The 21,117-nt window shown below is 44.0% G+C and overlaps 4 protein-coding genes across 6 annotated transcripts in view; 2 read left to right on the top strand and 2 right to left on the bottom strand.

The window, feature by feature from the left end:
- The window catches only part of LOC117898834 (5'-AMP-activated protein kinase subunit gamma-1), a 62,079-nt gene that overhangs the window by 3,090 nt on the left and 37,872 nt on the right, over positions 1–21,117 (top strand). The window contains exons 1-3 of one of the 3 annotated variants that reach the window (XM_034808507.1): positions 1,269–1,426; positions 2,152–2,313; positions 19,151–20,783. The exons of 1 other annotated variant lie outside the window; for it this stretch is intronic. In XM_034808507.1, the coding sequence (XP_034664398.1) occupies positions 19,278–20,783 (1,506 nt within the window). In that variant the 5' untranslated portion in view covers positions 1,269–1,426; positions 2,152–2,313; positions 19,151–19,277. Of the gene's footprint in view, positions 1–1,268; positions 1,427–2,151; positions 2,314–19,150; positions 20,784–21,117 lie in introns of those variants that run through there. One more of the 3 variants, XM_034808502.1, reaches the window with a different exon arrangement.
- Positions 3,550–5,341, bottom strand: LOC117898837 (insulin-like growth factor-binding protein complex acid labile subunit). Its single transcript, XM_034808512.1, has one exon. It carries the CDS (start codon positions 5,272–5,274, stop codon positions 3,634–3,636), a length of 1,641 nt encoding a protein of 546 aa, XP_034664403.1. The 5' UTR covers positions 5,275–5,341; the 3' UTR covers positions 3,550–3,633.
- On the top strand, positions 7,950–9,514 carry LOC117898457 (leucine-rich repeat-containing protein 15). The gene has a single exon (XM_034807879.1). The coding sequence runs from the start codon at positions 8,162–8,164 to the stop codon at positions 9,512–9,514; it is 1,353 nt and encodes a 450-aa protein (XP_034663770.1). The 5' UTR covers positions 7,950–8,161.
- On the bottom strand, positions 9,535–12,329 carry LOC117898836 (sensory neuron membrane protein 1). The gene is made up of 7 exons (XM_034808510.1): positions 12,035–12,329; positions 11,808–11,965; positions 11,596–11,743; positions 11,009–11,263; positions 10,424–10,930; positions 10,182–10,360; positions 9,535–10,111 (listed from the first exon to the last, which is right to left on the bottom strand). Exons 1-7 carry the CDS (start codon positions 12,143–12,145, stop codon positions 9,793–9,795), a joined length of 1,677 nt encoding a protein of 558 aa, XP_034664401.1. The 5' UTR covers positions 12,146–12,329; the 3' UTR covers positions 9,535–9,792.

Genomic DNA, 21,117 nt, shown 5'->3' with positions numbered 1-21,117 from the left:
TCCCTGACCGTTTAGTAACAGGAGAGGATTTCCTTGACAAGAAAATCCCAAACCACGAAACCCAGAAATTCGCGCGCACAGAAAAATTTGAAAATAAAATATTTAGATTGTAAATTGTTCTAGAGTGCCATTTCCTGTGATAATGTACATATTATGTTCATAATAATAAAAGTGCCGCACGTTTTCATTACGGCCGCATACTCTCCTGGAACTGGTCAGTAAGGTCCTTTCTTAGGCCTTCAGCCAATAAATCTGAAACCACTTGCGAACATTTTGCTCTGGTTGACGGATTTGTAGTAAGCATTATTGATTAGGTACTCCCCCTCAAGATTTCGATGAGACTTCGGTCCACGGTCCACTGTAAATCTTCGAGAAAAGCGAGCTTTCTTGACTGTTTCGGATGATTATCCTTACTTAACGATCCTTTTTAGAAACATTTTCCAACTAGAACATGAATTGTATAGATTCTCAAGTATAACTACATAACAAATTGTGTTCAATATTCAAACGCTCGACAATAATGTGCTATTTTAAAAGAGCTTGAGCTTATGTCCGGGAGAAATTAGTAATTTGTATAAGTAATCACTGTTGCATTAAGATATTGAATTGTAGCATTTCGTGCAATTGTACAGTACGTACACTCTCAGAAGATTGTTGCCATAGAACATGTATGTAATATGTGAATATCGATACAGTAAGAGGAAGATTACCCTAGCAAGATTATTAAATTGATTGAATTCCGGGTCGAACCAGAGCCCTTGTAGATTTTGATTCTGGTTTGCGAGTCGGAAACAGTACATGTATGTATGTCTAAAATGAGTTAAGTATAAATAAGTATATAAATATATATATATAAATATATAAATAAGTATAAATAAGATGATATAAGGAGACTATCGCTATGGCTTATCGAAATATTAATATGCACTGGTCAGCGATAGTCTCTCGATAGTGAGTCAAGGTGAATTTACAATTGAGGTGATTAGGTCGGACAAGAAAGACATGGTAAATAGTGATATGGTTGCAGTTCATAAGACATAAAAATGTCTTAGTTTTACAACAAATTTTCTCGCCAACATATATATTTATACGCTGTGAAGACGTCATCTCGCTGGTCAATACACCTTGCATAGGGTTGACAGAGTTATCAGATAAAAGAAATTTATCGATATTCTTTAAAAATAAAAATATATTCGATAAGTCTTCCAAAATATTCATATATTGATATTTGTTGTTAATAGTTTTATTTGATTTGTATGTGTGGTGGGATGTGTTTTTTTTTGAGCGACAAATATTGTTTCGTGATAAGCTGCGTGCAAAGCTTTTAATTGTGCGCGAATGGAAAAGCAGCGGGCAGCGGCCAGCAGCTCGTTGTCGCCCCTCGCGTGAAATGCAATATTGCCCTTTATCTCTTGCTCTTGGAAGTGTGCGAATTTGCCATTTATGTGATCCGCCTGTTGCAACAATAGGCAACAAATCGGTTGTAGTGTACATACATAAAATTAAATAAAAAATCAATAGTCAACGATCAGCTGTTACGCACAGCGGACACACGCGTACATGGAAGTAGACGCTGGCAGCGGAGGGAGGTTTGGCAGCGTTTGGAAATTTTCCATGGAAAAATAAATAATTTTATTTGCCTCCGCTGCTTCTTTTATTTGTTTGCGAATCTTGCTTGCTGGTTGTAAGATTTCTTAAATAAATTTAAGTTGTGAGAGTGCCAGTGACGTAGGCAGCAGCAGCAGCGCAGCTCCGCTGCTTCCAGTTCGGCCTTCTGCCCGATCAGTGGAAAATCATGCCCTCTCGCTCTGTCCTTCTTCGAGGAGTCCAAAGTGGAAGCGCGCGCCCGAATTGTTTTTCCCGCTTTCATTGTTTCTATTAAAATCTATTAATTCTCCTTATTGCTCCTCATGTTGTTGCTGTTGGTGTGTGATTTATTTGGTGTTGAACAAAATGGCTGATAATTACTTAAGCAGTGAGAACTGAGTGCGCGTGTGTGTGTCTGTGCAATTGTTATTAATCTAATCTCGAAAGTCAACACCTTCCAAGCGTTTGGATGTTCAAAAACCCCCTGCCCACTGAAATAATAATAATAATTTTATTTTAATCTTCAATAAACGTCCGTTTTCTTTTATTTACAATGATTTTTAGCCCAATCGCGAAATTGTTGACAAAAGTCAAGAGTTTAATAGTGTCCGTTCACATATGTATGTAACTGTAACGGTGATTGTGCCAGTGCATTAGTGTGTGTTAAATTTCCATTCAACAAGAGAATCAAAATTACTTCCATTTGCTGATCAATAAACACAAAAGGTTGGTGCTACTTTCTTAGACTACCCTTTAACCCGCCTTACCCACTCCATTAATTCGATTGTTTTATTGTCAAAAATTATAATTTATTTTTGTATACCTTTTTTACGTTTCTTTTGTGTTGATATGATCCGCGAGCGTCGCGTTTTCCTCTTAATCTTAATCTTTCCCCATTTTTCTTCTGTGACTAAGAGGGAAATTTCCTGATAGGTGGAAGGGAGGGACCAGTTTGGGGGACTATTTTCTCAAACTCTTTATTATTCATTTATGGCGGTTTTTTTGCGCTGTAAACATTTCAAACTAGAATAAAAGCAATTAATTTAAGTTCCTAGCAACAATTAGCAACAGATGATGAGATTATTGGGAATTCCCTCAATTGCATTATATCAGGGTATGGGAAATAGAATAATTGGTTAAATTTGCTCCACAAAAATAGGGTATTTTCTCTTTTTGGTAATTTCAGTTTTGGTAATTAACTTTTAAAGCACCCTTTAATAAGGCGCACAGACCTGTGAAGCCACTCACAGCAAGTGTTGTTCGACCTTTGACGTCTGTCGGATATATGTATGAATGTAAGTATGTATAGTATGTGTATACATATGTATGTATGTAAATAGGTATATAGAGTAGAGAAAATGGTAATATCGTATGCTAACATTTACAGTTGTGCCGATCGGCACGAGTTGTGTGCCAATTACCGTTAAACAGAAAACTGCTTTTCGAATAAACAAATTTGTATGAATGTACATACATATGTATGTATGTACATATGTACATATAGTGTATGTACATATGTAGATAGGTAATCTGTTATATAGATCGCATGTACACGATCGTCAAGTCTTGCCTGAAAACTGAAACTGTTTTTGTTTATCTTGGAGTTTAGCGGGCCATCAAAGTAATTAATTCTATGGACTTATTCCAGGAAAAACCACTGATGGCTCTTACTTAAGCACATTCTTCTCGTGCTCTCCTAATTCTGTTCAGTTCCCAAGAGTTGAATGAACCGCTCTCCTTCATTATTTTTGTCTCCCATCGGCTTCAATTGCTTGGCTTGAAAATTAATATTTTTATGCAAATATTTTGTTACGTATTCGACAAAACATTACAGAAAAGTCTACAAGCGAATTGCAATTTTTGCAGGGTGTTGCCAGAGCGAAGGTCAGACGACAGGGCATTGCCAGAAGAGATAACACTCTGTATCTACATTTGCTATCCCGATACCCCACGAATCGGAAATTGAGGTCAAAATAAATCGATAAGAACATTTATTAGTCAAACAATACAAAATGTAGATTGGAGATTGGAGATCGCGAACAATAATTAAACAGAAAGTGTGACCTGATTCCAGATAGTGTGATTTAGCTTCTCAATGGAGGACATGCGATCGTTCAGCTGTTCCAATGCGTTCATAATTATGTCGAATTTGGCCTCAAAATGCTGCACCACAGACTTGAGTTCATTTCGGAGTTTTTCAACCTCTGAGAGCTCTTCGTTGATCAGTTGCGTGGACTCCACACTGGCGGAATATCCCGAATCTATTTCGGTAGAACCTCCCAGAGCCTCCCTCTCTGGCTGGCGATACATGCAGGCGATTCCATGGATGTACTCCCCAGGGAAATCAGGGTCCACAGTGTCCACCGTGTAGGTGATGCCATTGGGGCGGATGAGCATGTCCATGATGGTTCGCAGGTTGAAGCAGTTCCAGTTATTGGCATGTAGATAAAAGTTCGTCAGTTTGGAGAGCAGTGGGAATGTCGTGGGATCGATATCCGTGAGATTGTTGCCTGAAATATCCAGCCTTCGGAGCCGTGGCATCCCCTGCAGTGCCTCCACTGGCAGTTCCTGTTGTCCCGTGCTCCGCAAGTCGAGATGCTCCAGCTCGGGCGTCTGCCAGCCCACGGGCAAGGGGGCCAGCTCTGGATTATCAGCTACATCCAAGTGCCGCAGGCGTGGAACACGCGTCAGAGAGGCCATCTGGATGAGCGAATTGTTGCGCAGCACGAGACACTCGAGGGTCTCCGAGGCGGGGAAGTACAGCTCCTGCACCCGGTTATCGCTGAGGTCGACCTCTGTCACCGATCCGTATAGATTGACGCGGTCCAGCGAGCAGTTGCGCACCATCAGGCGGCTGGCGTTTAGGTTGAGGAGCAACACCGTCAGCCGTGCATTGTGCGAGAGATCAAGGGAGTGGAGGCGGTGCTGCTTTCCCACACGGAAGGCGTGCTCCTCCAGATCCTCCAGACGATTTGTGTGCAAGGAGACGCTATGCAGATGGGGATTGTAGGCAAACAAATCCCCTGCGATGGTCGTCAGCAAATTGTGGGCTAGAATCACTGTTTGGAGGCTCTCCAGGTCGTCAAAGATCCTTGGGGGAAGCTCTTCCAGTTGGTTTTCGCTGATATCCAAATACTGGAGTCTCTGCAGGCCATCAAAAGTGTCCGTTTCCAGGTTCCGGATCTTATTCCGATTGAGAAACAGGAATTGCAAATTGCCCGCTCCAATGAAGTTCTTATCCTCTAGTTCTCCCAGCAGGTTGTCTGCCAGGAGCACAATTGCAAGCTTCTCGGCACCGACGGCAAAGCTGTCCCACCGCATGTGCCGGATGCCGCACGATCGCATGTCCAACTCGGTGACCTCCAGACTGTACAGCAGCCTGGCGGGAAAGTGCACAAAAGTGCAGTTCTCGAAGATCAGTGCTCCCGAGGGTTGATCATCGGCCACCACCTCGTAGGTGCTGCCATCTGGGGTGATCCTCACCTCCGTTTGAAGGTCAAAGGAGGCCCTCTCGCCCTCGCTTTCGAAATTGAAGCCGCTGCAGCGGGTCTGCTCAGCTGCGACGTGGCAGTGCCCCAGCAGGCTCTCCACTCGGACGAGATCTGGTTTGATCTCGACAGATGCCACCAACAGCACCACAGACACCAGGGACAGACACCACACCACACGGCAATTCCTAACGTACATTTGGAGTGTGTGCTGCTGTGGCTGTGCTCGGTACTCGGTGCTCCTTGGCTCACGATCAGCTCTCAACTGAAACGATAAGCCACGAATGTGATGCCATAATGCTATAATGCTATAATTCTATATCTCCCATCCATTCATCTATATTTCTATATAATTTTCATTTGAACGAGTAGTCATGGTGTTTTGCTTTTGCAAAAAAAGTATTTAGCAGAGCTTCCCACAGCGGCTCAATATATACTCTAACTGAAATAACCTCCACTCGTGTCACATAGGTCCAAAAAGGTTAAATTATCAAGTTATCTGTTCAGTTTCTTGATTTGCATAGGTACAAACTACATTTGATTAAATCTGCAAATTGTTCTCTCTTCGATTTGTCTGGGGAAAATAACGAATGTGCGACTGTACTCCTTTGTAGTATGTAATCGTCTGTAGCAGAGAAATATAATCTGTTTTATTTTGTTGTCATCATCATTTTCGACATGTGTATTATAATTCATTCGAATCATTGTTTGGTTGGGGTTTTTCTATACAGAGCAGCGACGCTTTCTGTCCGTCTGAAGTTGTGCGCTCCGGTGGTTCCACACTGGTGGCGCTTCTGTTCTATGGAGAGTTCCTATGTTATGGGCATAAACAGATTTCAGCCCATGAAATGTCCAGCGAAAACAAGCTCTTTCTCTTGTGTCTGGCCTCTTATCATGGAAGTATTATTTACTTAATTTACTTGAAGCTTTTGTTTGCGTCGCACAGAAGGTGGAAATCATTTGGCTGCTGATAAGCAGACACTTGGCCATATGACTGGGAGATTTTCGCCCATGGGAAACAAGTGGAAATATTTCTATGCGCTTATTTAGCAAGATTTAGCATAGAATTATTAATTTTATTAGGTAAAAGAAGACGCTCTTTAATTAATGGATAATATCTAAAATATTATAACATTTTATTATCGGAATCGTCGTCGTCGTCGTCATCGACGTCGTTCGGGGGAACACGTTCAACCTGCTTTTCTGTCGCTCAATTATTTTGCAGCTCAACGAATGACACAACAACCGACAACAATGAAGAATTTAAATTGTTGAACGAATTCAAATTCAAAGTCGGTTAAAGCTTTCAACAAACAAATGCACACTCTTGTTATGAATTAGCGCCTGACATTTTCTGAGCGGAGGATTTCAGTTTTTATCCCAAGCAAACAAAATACTAATGTTCCCCCTGTCAATGCAAATTATTATTGATCTTCAAACGATTATTTGTTCGCTGTTTAAAGATTATTAGTAGTCCAATTGCTATTTAATTATTCGAGCCACATGTACACACATTTGTATGTGTCGGTGTCTGCCTATTTATATTGCTTGGGCTCTCAATTGGAATGGCATGACTTCGTTTAGCGATATGAAACGAATGTCGCACTCTTATTTTCAATTCAATTTCCAGCAATTACTTTGCATACACCCCAAGAACCATCATCAGCATGTAGGGCTCCCTCTCACCCACCATGTTGGATGCAACGGGATGCCGTATTGCTGAGGATATATGTATCTAGCAGAGTAAGATCTTTCCAACACCAGGAGTTTCTTCTTGATTCCCCTAGTGTCAACATTTGCCCATTTGTTCTCCCATTCTTTCGCTTTCTGTGTGTCGATCCACATCCACGACGCTGCCTCGCTGTCCCCTAAGACTGAATTTCCAATAAAACAAACGAAAGTTCCCCCCCAGCAAATGCCAAACAAATCAAGGGAATACGTGCTCTTCCATATGTATCTGTGTAGATACTATATAGCCATCAGTCATGCTTTTACTTTTACGAGTAAAGTCTGGTCTATTGTGGGGCCTGCGACGCTTTTATATGGCGTCTTCTGGCAGTTTATGTCACTTTATTTATTTCATTAGTTTTATTGCTCAAGTCAGGCGCTAAATGTTTAAGATGTTCCTGTTGAAATAAATCAAAGGAACTGTGAGTTCGGACGATGACGAAATTGTTCACAGAATGATGATATAATTCTAGAGGGTATATAGAATTCGATATTTTGCACATTAATGCAGGGCCATTACTTCGGGGTTTGCAGCATTTTAAGTACTCTTACAATTTAATGGATTAAATAGACGATTGAAGATTTTAGTGGCTGTCTATGAGTAATAAATGATGGAAAAAAAACGGATCTTGTTAGTGGAAAAGTGCAAAGGAATTAATCCATGATATTGATAAGAATATGTGGATTTCAGGGGTGCTGCAAGATAGCAGTCATATAATTGCCATAAATATTGATGAATAAAATAAGATAGCAGCACCAAAAATGAGGGGCAGCAAGCTGTTGAAGTAATAAAAGCTATGTATAGCTACCACGATATGGTGAGATTGTTTTCGAACCCCTTTTGGAGGAATAGCAAAATGTAACCAAACTAAAACTGAATCAAGGGCGAAACTCTACGCAAATGTAGGGGACAGACATTGATTTTCTATAGATAATAATGAAAAGCGAAGACTATTCTCGTAAATTCGATGAAAATGGTTGATCCTGAATGAATACACATTCATAGGCCCCAACTGATTTGTACTTTCTGGGTGGCTGGGTGCGAGACAGAGGCACCCCACGCCCGTCGTATCAGCTGATATTCAAAATTCCAATTATTTATGGGATTACTCGAATGGGGGGGACTCCGTCGAGTGTCGAGTGTCGAGTGGAGAGAACGTGCTTATCGCCCGTCTATAGCTTCGAAATTAACAAAAATAAGCGCTGAGCGGAGGAGCTCTGCCGAATATTCATAGCAGAGGAATCATAAATTATTATGACCAGAAAAACAAAACAAAAACCTAAAAGTTGAAGACCTGTTTTTGGATGCTCTCTGTGAATGTTTTTACCGAAGGTCGTGTTCTGATTGCTCGTCGAAAATGTCGCATAAAAGAATCTCAAATCCAGTTCTATGGTTAGTTCTTTATCAACATAGTTCCGCAGAGATGCTGTCGCTGCGAAAGTTAGAAGATCTGTTGACGATTCTGCTGTTTGTAGCCTCCAATTGTGAGTCACAAATGCTGATAAAGGAAGTGGATACAGGGAAGAGCCGCCGGATACAGCTAAAGGAAGTGGCAGTGCAGCGACTGGACTGTCAGGAGAGCCTCTGTGTTGGATTGGAGTATCCATCTGCCTCGGAAGTGGCCTTTTTTGGAGAGAATATAACGAATCAACTAAAAGGCTACAAGGCACTAGTTATCCACAGTTCCCGATTGACGAATCTACCAAGAAATGTCTTTCAAAGTCTGCCACAACTCTCGGAATTTCATGTTCTGGAAAGTGAGGTGCAGCACATAGACAGAGAGTGCTTTAGAGGCGGTGAGCAGAACTTGAAGGTACTCAATCTAGGAGGAAATTCTATAAGGAAAATCGAAGGAGACACCTTTGATCTTTCGACAGAGCTGGAGGACTTGAACTTATCCGACAATCAATTGGAGGAGCTCCCTAGAGGAGTATTTTTAGCTCTCAAAAAGTTGCAGCAACTTAATCTGTCCAACAATCATTTGAAGATTGTTTCTCCAGATGTTTTCTCTCCTTTAAAGGAACTTCAAAGCGTAAATCTGGACAGCAACCATTTAAATGAACTCCCCAGGGGACTCTTCAAAGATTTGAGACTCCTTTCAGTTAGAAATAATCTGCTAGAACGTATATCCATGAATATGTTTGCATCGATGGAACATCTTACACTATCGGATAATCCGCAGCTTACGAAACTGCATCTGAAAGGAGACATCAAGGAGCTGCAGGCCACCAATTGTGGTCTAACATCTGTGATCCTTGATGGCCGCATCATCAGTCTTCACTTGGAGAACAATTTTCATCTGGACGATGTCAGAATTACACAGCCTCAAACCCTAGAGCAGCTCCTCTTGACCAATACGAATCTTTCGAGTCTGGGTTTCCTTTCAAAAGCCACTAGGTTGATGGACTTGGATCTGCCTGCCATCGAGACGCTCAAGGATGTGCCTGATAAATGGAAATCGAAGCAGTTGAAGCGCCTGAGCCTCACGTATCCCACGGATATTATTTCCGAGTTAAAAGATCTCAACTACTTAGAGATAAGTCAGGAGAAACTGCGAGAGATTTACATCAAGGATGTGGACCATGATTTACTTGTCAAAGAAGACAAGTTTAAATGTGAGCACTTGAGGGAGCTCTTAAGCGGCGTGCAAGTCCCCGAGGACGTGACCTTTTGGGAGGAGGATTCGACACTTAACTGTGGAGATAATTGAGAAAATAATTTAAAACAGAGTGCCAGATACCAGCTTTATTTCAATAAATATTATAATTAATTTTCTTGGACATTTCAGTGGCTTTTCGCTGCTCACTTGATGATTTATTTTCATCAGAAATCTCTCAGATTTGCTGTAGCATTTTATTGGCATTTGGATTGCTTCTACGTGCTTCCCTGCTAAGAAACTACAGTGGGTAGTGGGTAGTGGGTGATGTGTAGAAGGAACAGTGGATCCTAGAGATCGCATAGATCCTTCCCCTTTTCTCTTTCTTGGCTCTAGAAGCGCTCTCGTTGCTCCATTTTGAGATTTGGCAGTGGGGAAATGCCTGGAACAGATGGAGGAATGCCTGTGGGAGGCTGGGCGGTAGGATTGGTGCCTGGAATAGTCGCCTGCGGCATGATAGGGGCCTTTGGAGCCAAGGGCTTTGAATTCAAGGCCGCATCGGCCACTTTGTTGACTTCCTTGAGGATCTTCGGTGGCAAAGTAATGTCCAGGCTATCGGAGTTCTGATAAAAAAGATATGCAGCGGACATCAGGCCCACCAGGGAGAGGGTGATGAGAGTCCAACGCAGGCCAGAGTTGAATTTTAAGCCACTGAAGGGGAAAAGGCAGAAAAGGGATCTGTGAAAACAGAAGGCACTCTCAGGGGCGCAAGGATACCTACAGGAACAGCGTGTATTTGACCATATTCGTGTATGTCTTGTTCAGGTGCACGCCCTCTTCGATCCAGAAGAGCGGGAGGATGAGCTTCGGGAGATTCTTCAGTGCCTCAATGCCCTCCACGGGCTCCATGTCGAGATTAAATTGAAGACGCTTGGCCGCCTGAAAGGGCGTGCCAGACATCTGCAAAGGGGATGTAAATAAATATAGAAATATTAGCATTTCCCTGCATTTTGCATTTTTTACCAGCTCAAAATCTATGTAAACTGCATGATCCTTCTCATTTGGATTAAGGCCATCAACGGCGGCCACAAGTTTTGAGTCCGCATTGTAAAAGTGCGGCATGGAGGCCAAGAGAGGACCGCCCACACAGGGTGCCAGATTCATGGTGCCCCGGGGCGGACACGTGTCCAGGTCCTCGGGATCATCGCAGAAGCAATGCAGCTTCTCCTCCGAGCGCATGTCCCCCAAGTCCAGAGTGTATCTGGTGGATGGCATGCCATGATACGAGGATTTCCTCACATAGGTGGCCCCCAACGACCGGCACAGATCGGGTGTGAAGGCCCACAGGCCCTCATCCTTGCGGAGACCAGGGGGAAACACGGTGGAGTCAGTGCCCTGAAATTGGTTGCACTCATCCCCCGGCCACACATCCATCTCGGCTTCCCCTGCGAATCGTATGACCTTTCCCAGCTTCTTATTGTTTTTCACGCCACGGCATACAGTAAAGCGTCCAGCATCCGAATGATTGGCCTACAAGAAGAGACAGAGAGAGAGAGAGAGATCTTGAGAGGATCTGCAGGGGCAAGAGCATTCCCGAAGCACACTTACTTGCCCCATAAATGAGAATAAAAAGTGAGTCTGGTTGACCTGCTTCGCTTGCTTCACCTCGCCAGTGTAGAACACTGTGCACAGGGCCTTGGCAGCAAACTCATCCGATGAGCAGTCCACATCGATGCCACGAAAGAACAGATCCATAAACCTGGCGGAGAGGAAGGCCTTGGCCCCAGGAAACACCAGAGACATTGCCTTGGCTATCAGCTCCATCATGGCTGCACGCTCGCGCTGCACTGTGATGCCACCAGGCTAGAGGAAATTTAAGGGAAAAATGCAAATATGATTAATCGATTGAATGAATGAACGTGGAAATGCTCCTCCTAATTCATGTGGAACGCTTCGTAGAACACCTCTAATGCGTGTCTCTGGGATAAGCATCTGAGTAATTGCATTTTTTATATGATTTTCAGATTTTGATAGCTGAGATTCCATTTGCATAATTCCCACATAGAGAGAGAGTTAGACAACAATAGGGGACAGCCACGTGAGTCATTAGGTCCATCCATGTGTGCTTCATAGATACAATTTAAAACCTCAGAGAAGTATCTCTTGAAATTGGGGAGTATCTGTTCACCTCTTACCTGCATAATTGGATGTGGCAGGGTGATTGTTTCTTCTCCGGTCAGTGGATACGATGCCTCCACATTGAAAATAAAAGTATTCCTCATGGTAAAGGTCACCGAATCCTCTACAGCATCATCCACCAGATCAATCTTGTCCTTCCATTCGCTGCAAACGTTGAAAGAAAAATCATTTCCGACTTGAATCTCAGTTAAAGACGGCAAAAACCCACTCGAAAACAAAGGGACCCACTTCCTGGAGGCGCGGACGAGCTCCTTCGGATACCTCATCCGGATTGGTGACATTGAAAACGTAGAAATAAAAGTGAAGGGGGAAGGGAGTATTTGACCAGAGTTCCCTGACATCCGTGCCCACCTTTAGAGTTACTTGCTACGGATTGAAGATACTTTTCGTTAGAAATATTAAGCTACTTCTTCTGGAAATAAACACTTTTCGAACCTTTGAGATCATTAACTTGAGTATCTTCGGGAACATAACCCAGCCAAAGAGAATGGCAAAGACGAGGGTGCCCGCGGAGCCAAAGAGCAGCTTCATGCGATTAAGTTTCATCTTAGAAATGTACTTAGAAATTGCTTCTTTGAAAACTGTCTTCTATCTGTTCGAAATACTTTTCTATCTACCACTGCCTTTGGGAACTCCTAATGCACTATCTGCACTTTTATGAGATATAAAACGATTTTTGAATCTGTTCTCGAGGGCCCTTCCCGGCAGATAACCGCTTGAGACGTTCACAGTCGCGACGCAACTGAAAGGCGAGTCTCTCGTGTCTTCAGAGTATGGTCGAGAATTTCTCCTTCCTCCTCCTCCCCCTCCTCATCCTTCCCCCACGCACAGACAAATGCGAATACGTGCGAATATTATTCGTTTAGAGACAATAGAGAAACACACACAAATACAGGTGCGAGGGGGGAGATACAGGGGGAAAACAATCTCAGGAACACAGCACTACTTAAAAAATCAATAATTGCCTGTATTTGTTGTTGTATTATAAATTGTTTTTCTCTCGCTACTCCGCCAGTCCAGTCCACTCAAATCCAAGCCACTCGAAACAGACACAGACCTCTTCGTATACGCAGATATTCAGCTACTTCATTCGGCTGCAGTCGTACAATCGAATGCGGTGTAGCAAGATCTGGGGATGGGGATGTCATTTTGCGTGGAATATTTGATCATGCATAGAACGATCTTCGCTTAATGGTTCCCTCAGCCCAAAAGCAGAAACCAGTTAAACGATCTTATCGGTCTCTCGCCGTCTGCTATGGCCATAATTCCAGCCTGAAAATATCTTGAACGGATTTGATGTGATTTGCATGTGCAGCGATTAGTTTTATAGTCGATTGAATGCCATCTGATCGACATCTCTGGGTGTATACAACCATCGATATGTCTGAACTTCTCTCCTACAGTTGGGTCTTCCTTTTGAACTTGGACTTGGTTTCGGAAAAAGCGTTTCTCTCCTACCATTGATATTGGATTCGAGCCACACGACACCTGGCCCATATTCCATTATTAATCTCAGTTCTCGCACTCCGCTTCTCCGCTTTTGTCCTCCCTTGCGATGACCCTCCTAAGGAATGGGCTCTTTATCTAATTGTGGCAATTACCCAGGCTATTTTGCACTCTGTGGGGGGGAACCTTTGCCAGTGCTGATAGATGATTTAAGAGCAGGGCGTAGAGAGGTATCCTCCAAAAGAGGCCCAAGGGAATAGGAAATACAAATGAAATGGAATTTCTAATTAACTCAGCTGTATTTTTAAGGGCAAATAGTTAACTGATTCATGCTTTAGAAATTAAATTAAGAGGTTTGAGTACGGTTTATTAGTCAAAATCTCTTATATATCAGAGATCCATGAGCAAAGTTCCCAGAAAGTACAACCATCATGTGGTTAAACAGTTATCTGATATCGATTTCAAATCTCCTGTCAATTTCTCCTGAGGAAAGTACAGTTGTGCTTGTTTTTTGTACTAATTCCTTGCTTTTTCTTTAGTTTTGTGCATGAAAAACAATTTGCAGTTGGTCAAAGCGTACAATCATCTTCCGCCTTGACCGCCTTGACTCGATAACGCCCCCTTCAGACATTCATTCAGTCAATCAGTCATTCAGCCAATCAGTCATTCAGTCAATCTGTAAGTCATTTAATCAGTTGACATAAACAGAAATAGAAACTGAAACTGAGACTGAAGCTCAAAGCAGGGGGAAAAACAACATAATGAACAGAAAGAAAACCAACCTAAACGAATGGCAAAAGCGCAAACACGTGATGCTCGATTGTTCCACATAGACAGAGGCAGACAGACAGTTGAAGAGACAAGGAGACGGAGAGGTTGAGGGGCCTCTCCTCAAAAGTGACACAGAAAAACGAGTCGCAAGTCAAAAGTGGAAAATGCAAATTGAAATGCGCTTGACAACAAACCCAGAGAGAGGCTTCGTCTCCAGTCTCCAAGTTTATTTCGCTTCTGTGGGCTGTGCTGATCAAATCGAAATTAAAACTGCAAAGCCAGCAATTTCATTATGTTCGAGGTAGAGACAGGGCATTGAGGCAGAACCCGCAAGCGACGGAGGAACTTATCAATTACGATCCACATACATATGTGGCTTGTAAGCTCTGAAAACTGCGACTAGTGATTGTTTATCGTACATTCGTATTCGCAGAAGGTTGTTGAACAGATCAATTGGCTATGAAGTTTCCAGTTTCGAAAAGAGTTTTGCAGCTTAGTTTCAGTGCCAATTTTTATCAGAAGAAACATCAAATAGGGGGCTATGGGCCTCGACAAAACATGACGACTGTTTATGGCTACCCTTTTTATACCCGGTACTCGAAGAGAAAATAGGGTATATTGTATTTGTGCGGATAACGGTTGTATGTAACGCACAGAAGGAAACGTTTCCGACCCCATAAAGTATACATATATATTGATCAGCATCAACAGCCGAGTCGATTGAGCCATGTCTGTCTGTCCGTCTGTCCGTCCGTCCGTCCGTCCGTCTGTCCGTCCTGATGAACGCCTAGTACTCAGAGACCATAAGAGCTAGAGCCACCAAATTTTGCATCCAGACTTCTGTATGCTCACACTGTTACAAGTGTATTTCAAAAATGAGCCACGCCCCCTTCCGCCCCCGCAAAAGGGCGAAAACCTCCCAAATCTACAATTTTGAAGATAACAGAAAATTAAAAGCCATTCCGTAGGGAATTACCATATCTATCAGATCACTAAATTGGGATACGATTGGATCGTTATTATAGCCACAATGAAGAAATTAATTTGCAGTGGCCAAACCCACCCCGTCCCGCAGCATTCACACTCTGCTTCGCGCTGTTTATGGCCTCTGACACGTCTCTGCCTCTGCCGCGACTCTGCAGTGTGTGTCTATAGGGGAGGGTGGCGAGCTAAAGGAGCGTGTTGGCGTGAGTTGTGTTGTTGATGTAGATGACAGATGAAGAAAAAATGTAAAATTTGACAAATAACCGCTAAGTTGCAGATGTAGTACTGAGTGCCGGGTATAAAAGTTGTGACGCGTAAGAAGCGTCTCACACGTCCCTTCTCGTTCATTCTTGCTTTGCTATCTTTATGATTCGTTTACACAATAATGCAATAGATTTTATGGAAACACAAAACAAAATGGAAGTATTTGAGGCAGAAATTGTGCATATGGATGATTGAATTTCGTTTAATTAAGTGTTTTTATTCCTAAAAAAACATTAAAGAAAACATTCAGAGTACACCAGACGTCAGTTTTTATAACTTAGCAAATAATCCAGAGGGCGGGCTGTATTGGCGACTTTTTTTTGCCATTTAGCAGACCATTGAGAAAATCCCACGTACACACACCGACACCTCCGCGAGAACAAATCTCTGCTGCTGCTGCTAATTTCTCGACTCATTTGCGGCGAAGATAATGCCAGTTCTGGCACCACTCCCACATACTCGTATCTGTGTCTGTATCCTTATCATGGGAAAGGCTGTGAGCCTACTGGGTCTGTGGTTCACTGTTGATTGCAATATCAATTATGATGACAGTCGCTTAATGAATTGCTGCTCCGACTCCGTCCAACGGGGAAGTCAATGAGAAGCGAATGACATTTCTGCTGCTATCAGCCATCAGGGGCCTTCAGTCTTCTTCCACCATACCTCACTGGGGTTGTGGTGAATCATCATTCATCACGTGAGAGGGGAATTGCATAAGGCACTGCCTACTGAACGGAGGAAGTGCCTCACGCCTTCAGGCAGCAAGCGGCAGTCTGGCAGCTGGCAATCCTACATCATTTAGCAGCAATTACAGCCCACACACTCGCTTTCATTGTATTCATTCTATATATTGTACGCGTAGTGTCCGCATATTCATTAATTCGAATTTGAATTGTATATTTATTTGTGGGCCTCCGCTTTAACATCAAGTGCCAAAGCCAAAGTCAACCGGGCTGGCATTTTACATATTTCTCATTCCTTACGACTAAAGAGGAATAAATTGATGCTAGAAAATTGTAAAGTGAACGTAGAACAAATATGTTTGAGATATGTATATAAATATAGGATAGAGGGATGGATACAATAAGATATTATGATAGACAGACACCCTAATTTAGGCACCCTTCGGTCGGTTGAACAGTCCACGCTTAACGGGCCTCAGCAAGTGATTTCTCTTAAGATTCCCATCTTTATAGGGTATCAAAGAGTATTCCTACCTCTAACAGCTTCATTAAAACTCAACTCGAGGGGATAATTTATCACATATAAATAAATATAATCTATCTTGGGGACGTAGAGACAAAGACACAGAGACCGGGCGACCCCTTGGCGGCTGTGTCGGTATTCGTGCGTCCTTCTCGCCGAGGCACACCTTTTGATCAGGTTTAATTGTGTATTTTATTTGATTCTGGTGGGATATTTTATTTGAAAATAAAACTGCGAAATGAGCCATGAATGCCATTCTCTGCTTTGTTATTAATTATTGTCATTGCTTCTGACGTCGACACTCGACACAAAATTTATTTGCTACTTTGTTGTTGCTTGTGCGGAGTGTAGGGGCGTGGGGTTCGTCTTCAATTAAACAATAATTATACCCGGCACTTGAAGAGTAAAGGGGTGTATTAGATTTGTGCTCGAAGTGTTCTCGAAGCGAAATAAAAAGTTAAATTGCCTACAAATGTTATCTAAATAATCAGCCGTTCCCCTGCTCTGTTACCTCCCTTCAAAGGGGGCAACCGCAAAATTGTGGTGTAATCGAGCATATGGCATGCCCGATGCTCGCGTCCGCATCTAATGGATGCGCCCGCCGCAATTAGTGGCAATTAGATACAAATGTATCTGGTATCCACATATGTGTGGCATGCTAATTCCGTCTCTCACTTCGCGGTCTTCTTTGTGACGCACGTGTGGGTGTTGGGTGTGGGTGTGGGTGTGGGTGGCAGCTGGAGTGTGCCACACTGCGTGACTCAGAAACGATCAACAGACCAAAAGTCAAAGGGTGCCTATGTCAAAGTCAGACAGATGCTCTTTTCTAAGCGAGAAATTGAATTTTAAATGCCACGACACGAACCGATTGTGACTCAATTCCTCCTTCAATTTATATCAGATACAACCGTAGCAGCAGCCATGCAACTAGGTGGCCCTCTCCCAGCCCCTGGACATCCCCTCCGCTACATGTAATTGCATAACATTAGCTCAGTACGCTACCCAGACATCAATTGCCTTCGTCAGCTGATTGCTCCGCTATTTTGTATCTTTTAATTATTTATTATTTGAGCTGGCCTTTTTGCGACTGTATCTACAATACGTACATATGGCAATGTATCTGTGTATCTAGCTGCCACTTTTTGCCAGACGTTCTGGCGTCTAGTCGGGGGACTTGTTGCACGACATTGGAATGGGGAAGGATTGGGAGAGTACATGTATGTTTGTACGTTACAGCATTGGAAAACAGGAGGGGAGCCCTTGTTACATAAAGCAGCGGTTCGGCTGCCCTGAGACTCAAACTAAATATTGTTACACGCAAATAAAACGAGAAGGGACGTGTGAGACGCTTCTTACGCGTCACAACTTTTATACCCGGCACTCAGTACTACATCTGCACTTTAGCGGTTATTTGTCAAATTGTTTCTTCATCTGTCATCTACATCAACAACACTGCTCACGCCAACACGCTCCTTTAGCTCGCCACCCTCCCCTAGAGACACGCACTGCAGACTCATGGCGGAGTCGCGGCAGAGACACGGCAGAGGTAGAGACGTGTCAGGGGCAGAGGCCATAAACTGCGCGAAGAAGAGTGTGAATGAGAGAATATGTAAAAAACCAATATAAGCTGCGGGACGGGGTGGGTTTAGCCAGTGCGAATTAATTTCTTTATTGTGGCTATAATAATGATCCAATTGGATCCCAATTTGGTGATCTGATAGAGAAGATTTGGGAGGTTTTCGCCCTTTTGCGGGGGCGGAAAGGGGCGGGGCTCATTTTTGAAATACACTTGTAACAGTGTGAGCATACAAAAGTATGGATGCAAAATTTGGTGGCTCTAGCTTTTATAGTCTCTGAGATCCAGGCGCTCAACAAGACGGACGGACGGACGGACGGACAGACGGACAGACAGACATGGGGCTATTGATGCTGATCAAGAATAAATATACTTTATGGGGTCGGAAACGTTTCCTTCTGTGCGTTACATACATTCACTTTGTGCACAAATACAATATACCCTATTTACTCTCCGAGTACCGGGTATAAAAATACTTAAGTCGGATACACACCAAGTTATCCAGAGATGAAATCTTTACGATTCGAATTTAGATACGTCTGTAAATGATACATCTACATTGTCGTATCTCTAGCGCAATCTACGGGGCTGTATTTTTTGGTTTTGTCAGCCCATCTGCCCTCGTGCTTGCTGCCATATGTTGAACATTCAGAGGCAGGGGTAGAGTTTCTGCCTCTTTCATTTCGGTTTCTGGCTTCTGTTCTCTGGTTTAATTTCTCTTTTGTTGTTTGTTATTGTTGAACTTTTTGTTTTCATTTTTTAACCACTGAAAACGTTGACGATGACGCAGCGTAAACATATTCTCGTTCTTTTCCATGCTTTTTGTTAGGCTGTTGTCAGCTCTGTTGGCAATTTCGAGGTGTTCGGGATTCGATTTAATTTTTCATTTCAAAGTAAAAGAGATTATTCTGGGGGATGTCCACAGGAAATCGATAGAGTGCATAGGAATAGAATACAGCAGAAATGCCGAGAAGATAAGTCGAAATTGAATAAAAGATTGATAACAATTTAATAGACGATATATCAAAATATGTATGAAGGCTACTGCGAAGTTAGTATTGTGATTTGTTGGACAGTTTGCTAGGATAACGATATAAGATGCAGTAATGATAACTGCTTTCCTCGAAAAGCGCTTGTACCCATGTTAATCTGATTGCAAGTCGATAGAATATCGTCATATACTCACAAGATGATCGAAAGACAATCGATGTCCCTCATATCAACACAAAAGGAACATTCAAAAGGCTTCCCTTGCTCTGGATAGCCGCATATTGAACATTACGATCCTCAAACTACTTTTACAGATTCCCAAGGAAGGCAGCAAATCAATGTCGTACAAAAGAAAGCACTTGTGACATCGAGAGACATCAGGGAGAGAGAGTGGAGATAGAGCTCACATCCAAAGAAACATCCCAAAAAAAGCATCCACAAATGGCTTCGCCACCACCTGGCGACTGGATCGAGGAGGAGGAGCATGTGAAACAGCAGCAAGCGGCAGGACAGCAAACAGAGGAGAAGCCTGATCCTGCCTTCCTGGAGGACACCTTTGAATGCGCCTTCGAATCGACGATGGAGGGCCTGGAGGAGCAGGATGGCTACGAAACCGACTCCGAGCCCGATTCGGCTGCGTCTTCGGGGAGTTTGGGGCCGAACATGCAGCAGCAGCAGCAGCCGCAGTCGCAGCCACAGACAGAGCGGGAGTCGCGGGGTCTGGTGCCCCACGGACCCCACATCGATGCCCAAATGCTCAAGTGCCTGCCGCGATCCAATTCCTTTGATTTTCAAAGCAGCAGCGGCAGTAGCAGCGACGACGAGGACGAACCTGATGACGATGACGATGTTGATGAAGTGCATCTCAGTTTGAGCCTCAGCCTCAGCGGAAAGTTTGGCAAGGATCTGTATGCCGTGAACCCGCGTCCAGGCTACCTCCTGCCGCCCTTCACCGAACGGAGGCGGCTTTCCCAATGCAAGGAGGAGGACGATGAGGATGGAGATGGCGACAAATCTTTGCAGACAGGTGCCGCAGATGCTTTGAAGTCCGAGAAGGCCTCCAAGGCGCCGCCACGTCCGCCCACGCCACAGGACGAGGCCTCCAAGGAGCGCTTCAAGGATCTGGAGAGGCTACGCCAGCAGTTTATGCACAAAATCGACAGGATCAACACGCGGAACATCGAAGAGAGTGCGGCGCCACCGCCACCGCCTCCTCCACCGCCTCCGATACCGGCAACCATTCTCCCCAAGGCCCTGAAGGAGCTGCTGCACACAGAGGAGGCGGCTGCCCCTCTGCCCCCACTAAAGGCAACGCCTCCGCCAGTGGAAAAAGAGAAGCCACCCTCCTCACCGCTTCCTCTGCCCTCAGAGCCCCCGCTCATCATCAATGGGAAATTCAAGGTGACTCTGGCCCAGGAGACAGCTCCGGAGCTGCGTGTGGAGGCGCAGCAGCTGGCGAAACTGCGTGCCTCCTCCAATGCCCACACCATCAGCTTTCCCTCCAGCTTCGGGGGATACTCCTCAGTCCAAGGACTCTTCTCGCAGCGCTACGGCTCGCACAGGTTTCCCTCGACAGCCACGCCGCATCTCTCCAAGCAGTTCTTCGAGCCCTCGCTGGTGGAGATCCGTACCAGCAATGTGGCACTGAATACAGCCGGACTTCCAAACCAAAGCCTCCATTGTGATACCCAAAGCTTAGCCATTAAGTCCCAGCCACCGCAGCCGCCGCACAGGACGCCCAGCGAACGAGAGCTTGACGATATATGGATACGACGCACGTCGACACCCACCGTTGCGTCACAAGCACCTTCGGGGCAGAGACCTGTGTCCCTGGGAGGGGCCTCCACGATGCCACGTTTGCAGAGGAGCGAAAGCAATGCCTCCACATCCAGCCCACCGAGACAGCTGCAGGGGTCGGGATCGGTTTCTGGTTCCGTTTCGGATGAAGTAAGTCCTCGATTAAAGGAAAGACGAAGCATATTGGGTAGAAGGAAGATCAATAGATCTTTCAGCCAGCTTTCAAGTCAACCCCAACAGTACTCCACCAGATAAGAAAGATTATTAAGTTATATCCGATTTGTAGATCCGTTGACAAGTTTGATTAGCAAACAAAAGTCCACCCAAAAATAGTTCCCAACTAAATAGAAACGAAAACATCATTGGAAAAGCTGAAAACAAACCACTGAAATGTCACCCGTCATGAGCTTTGTTTACTCTTCTTTTATTTACTCCTCTTCGGACTAACGTCACTTAGCGTTTCATTTTTATACCCGGTACTCGA

Source organism: Drosophila subobscura, chromosome O (assembly GCF_008121235.1).
Source record: "Drosophila subobscura isolate 14011-0131.10 chromosome O, UCBerk_Dsub_1.0, whole genome shotgun sequence".
NCBI lineage: Eukaryota > Metazoa > Arthropoda > Insecta > Diptera > Drosophilidae > Drosophila > Drosophila subobscura.
The sequence above is the reverse complement of the archived record's forward strand: the minus strand, read 5'-3'. Positions and strand labels throughout refer to the sequence as shown.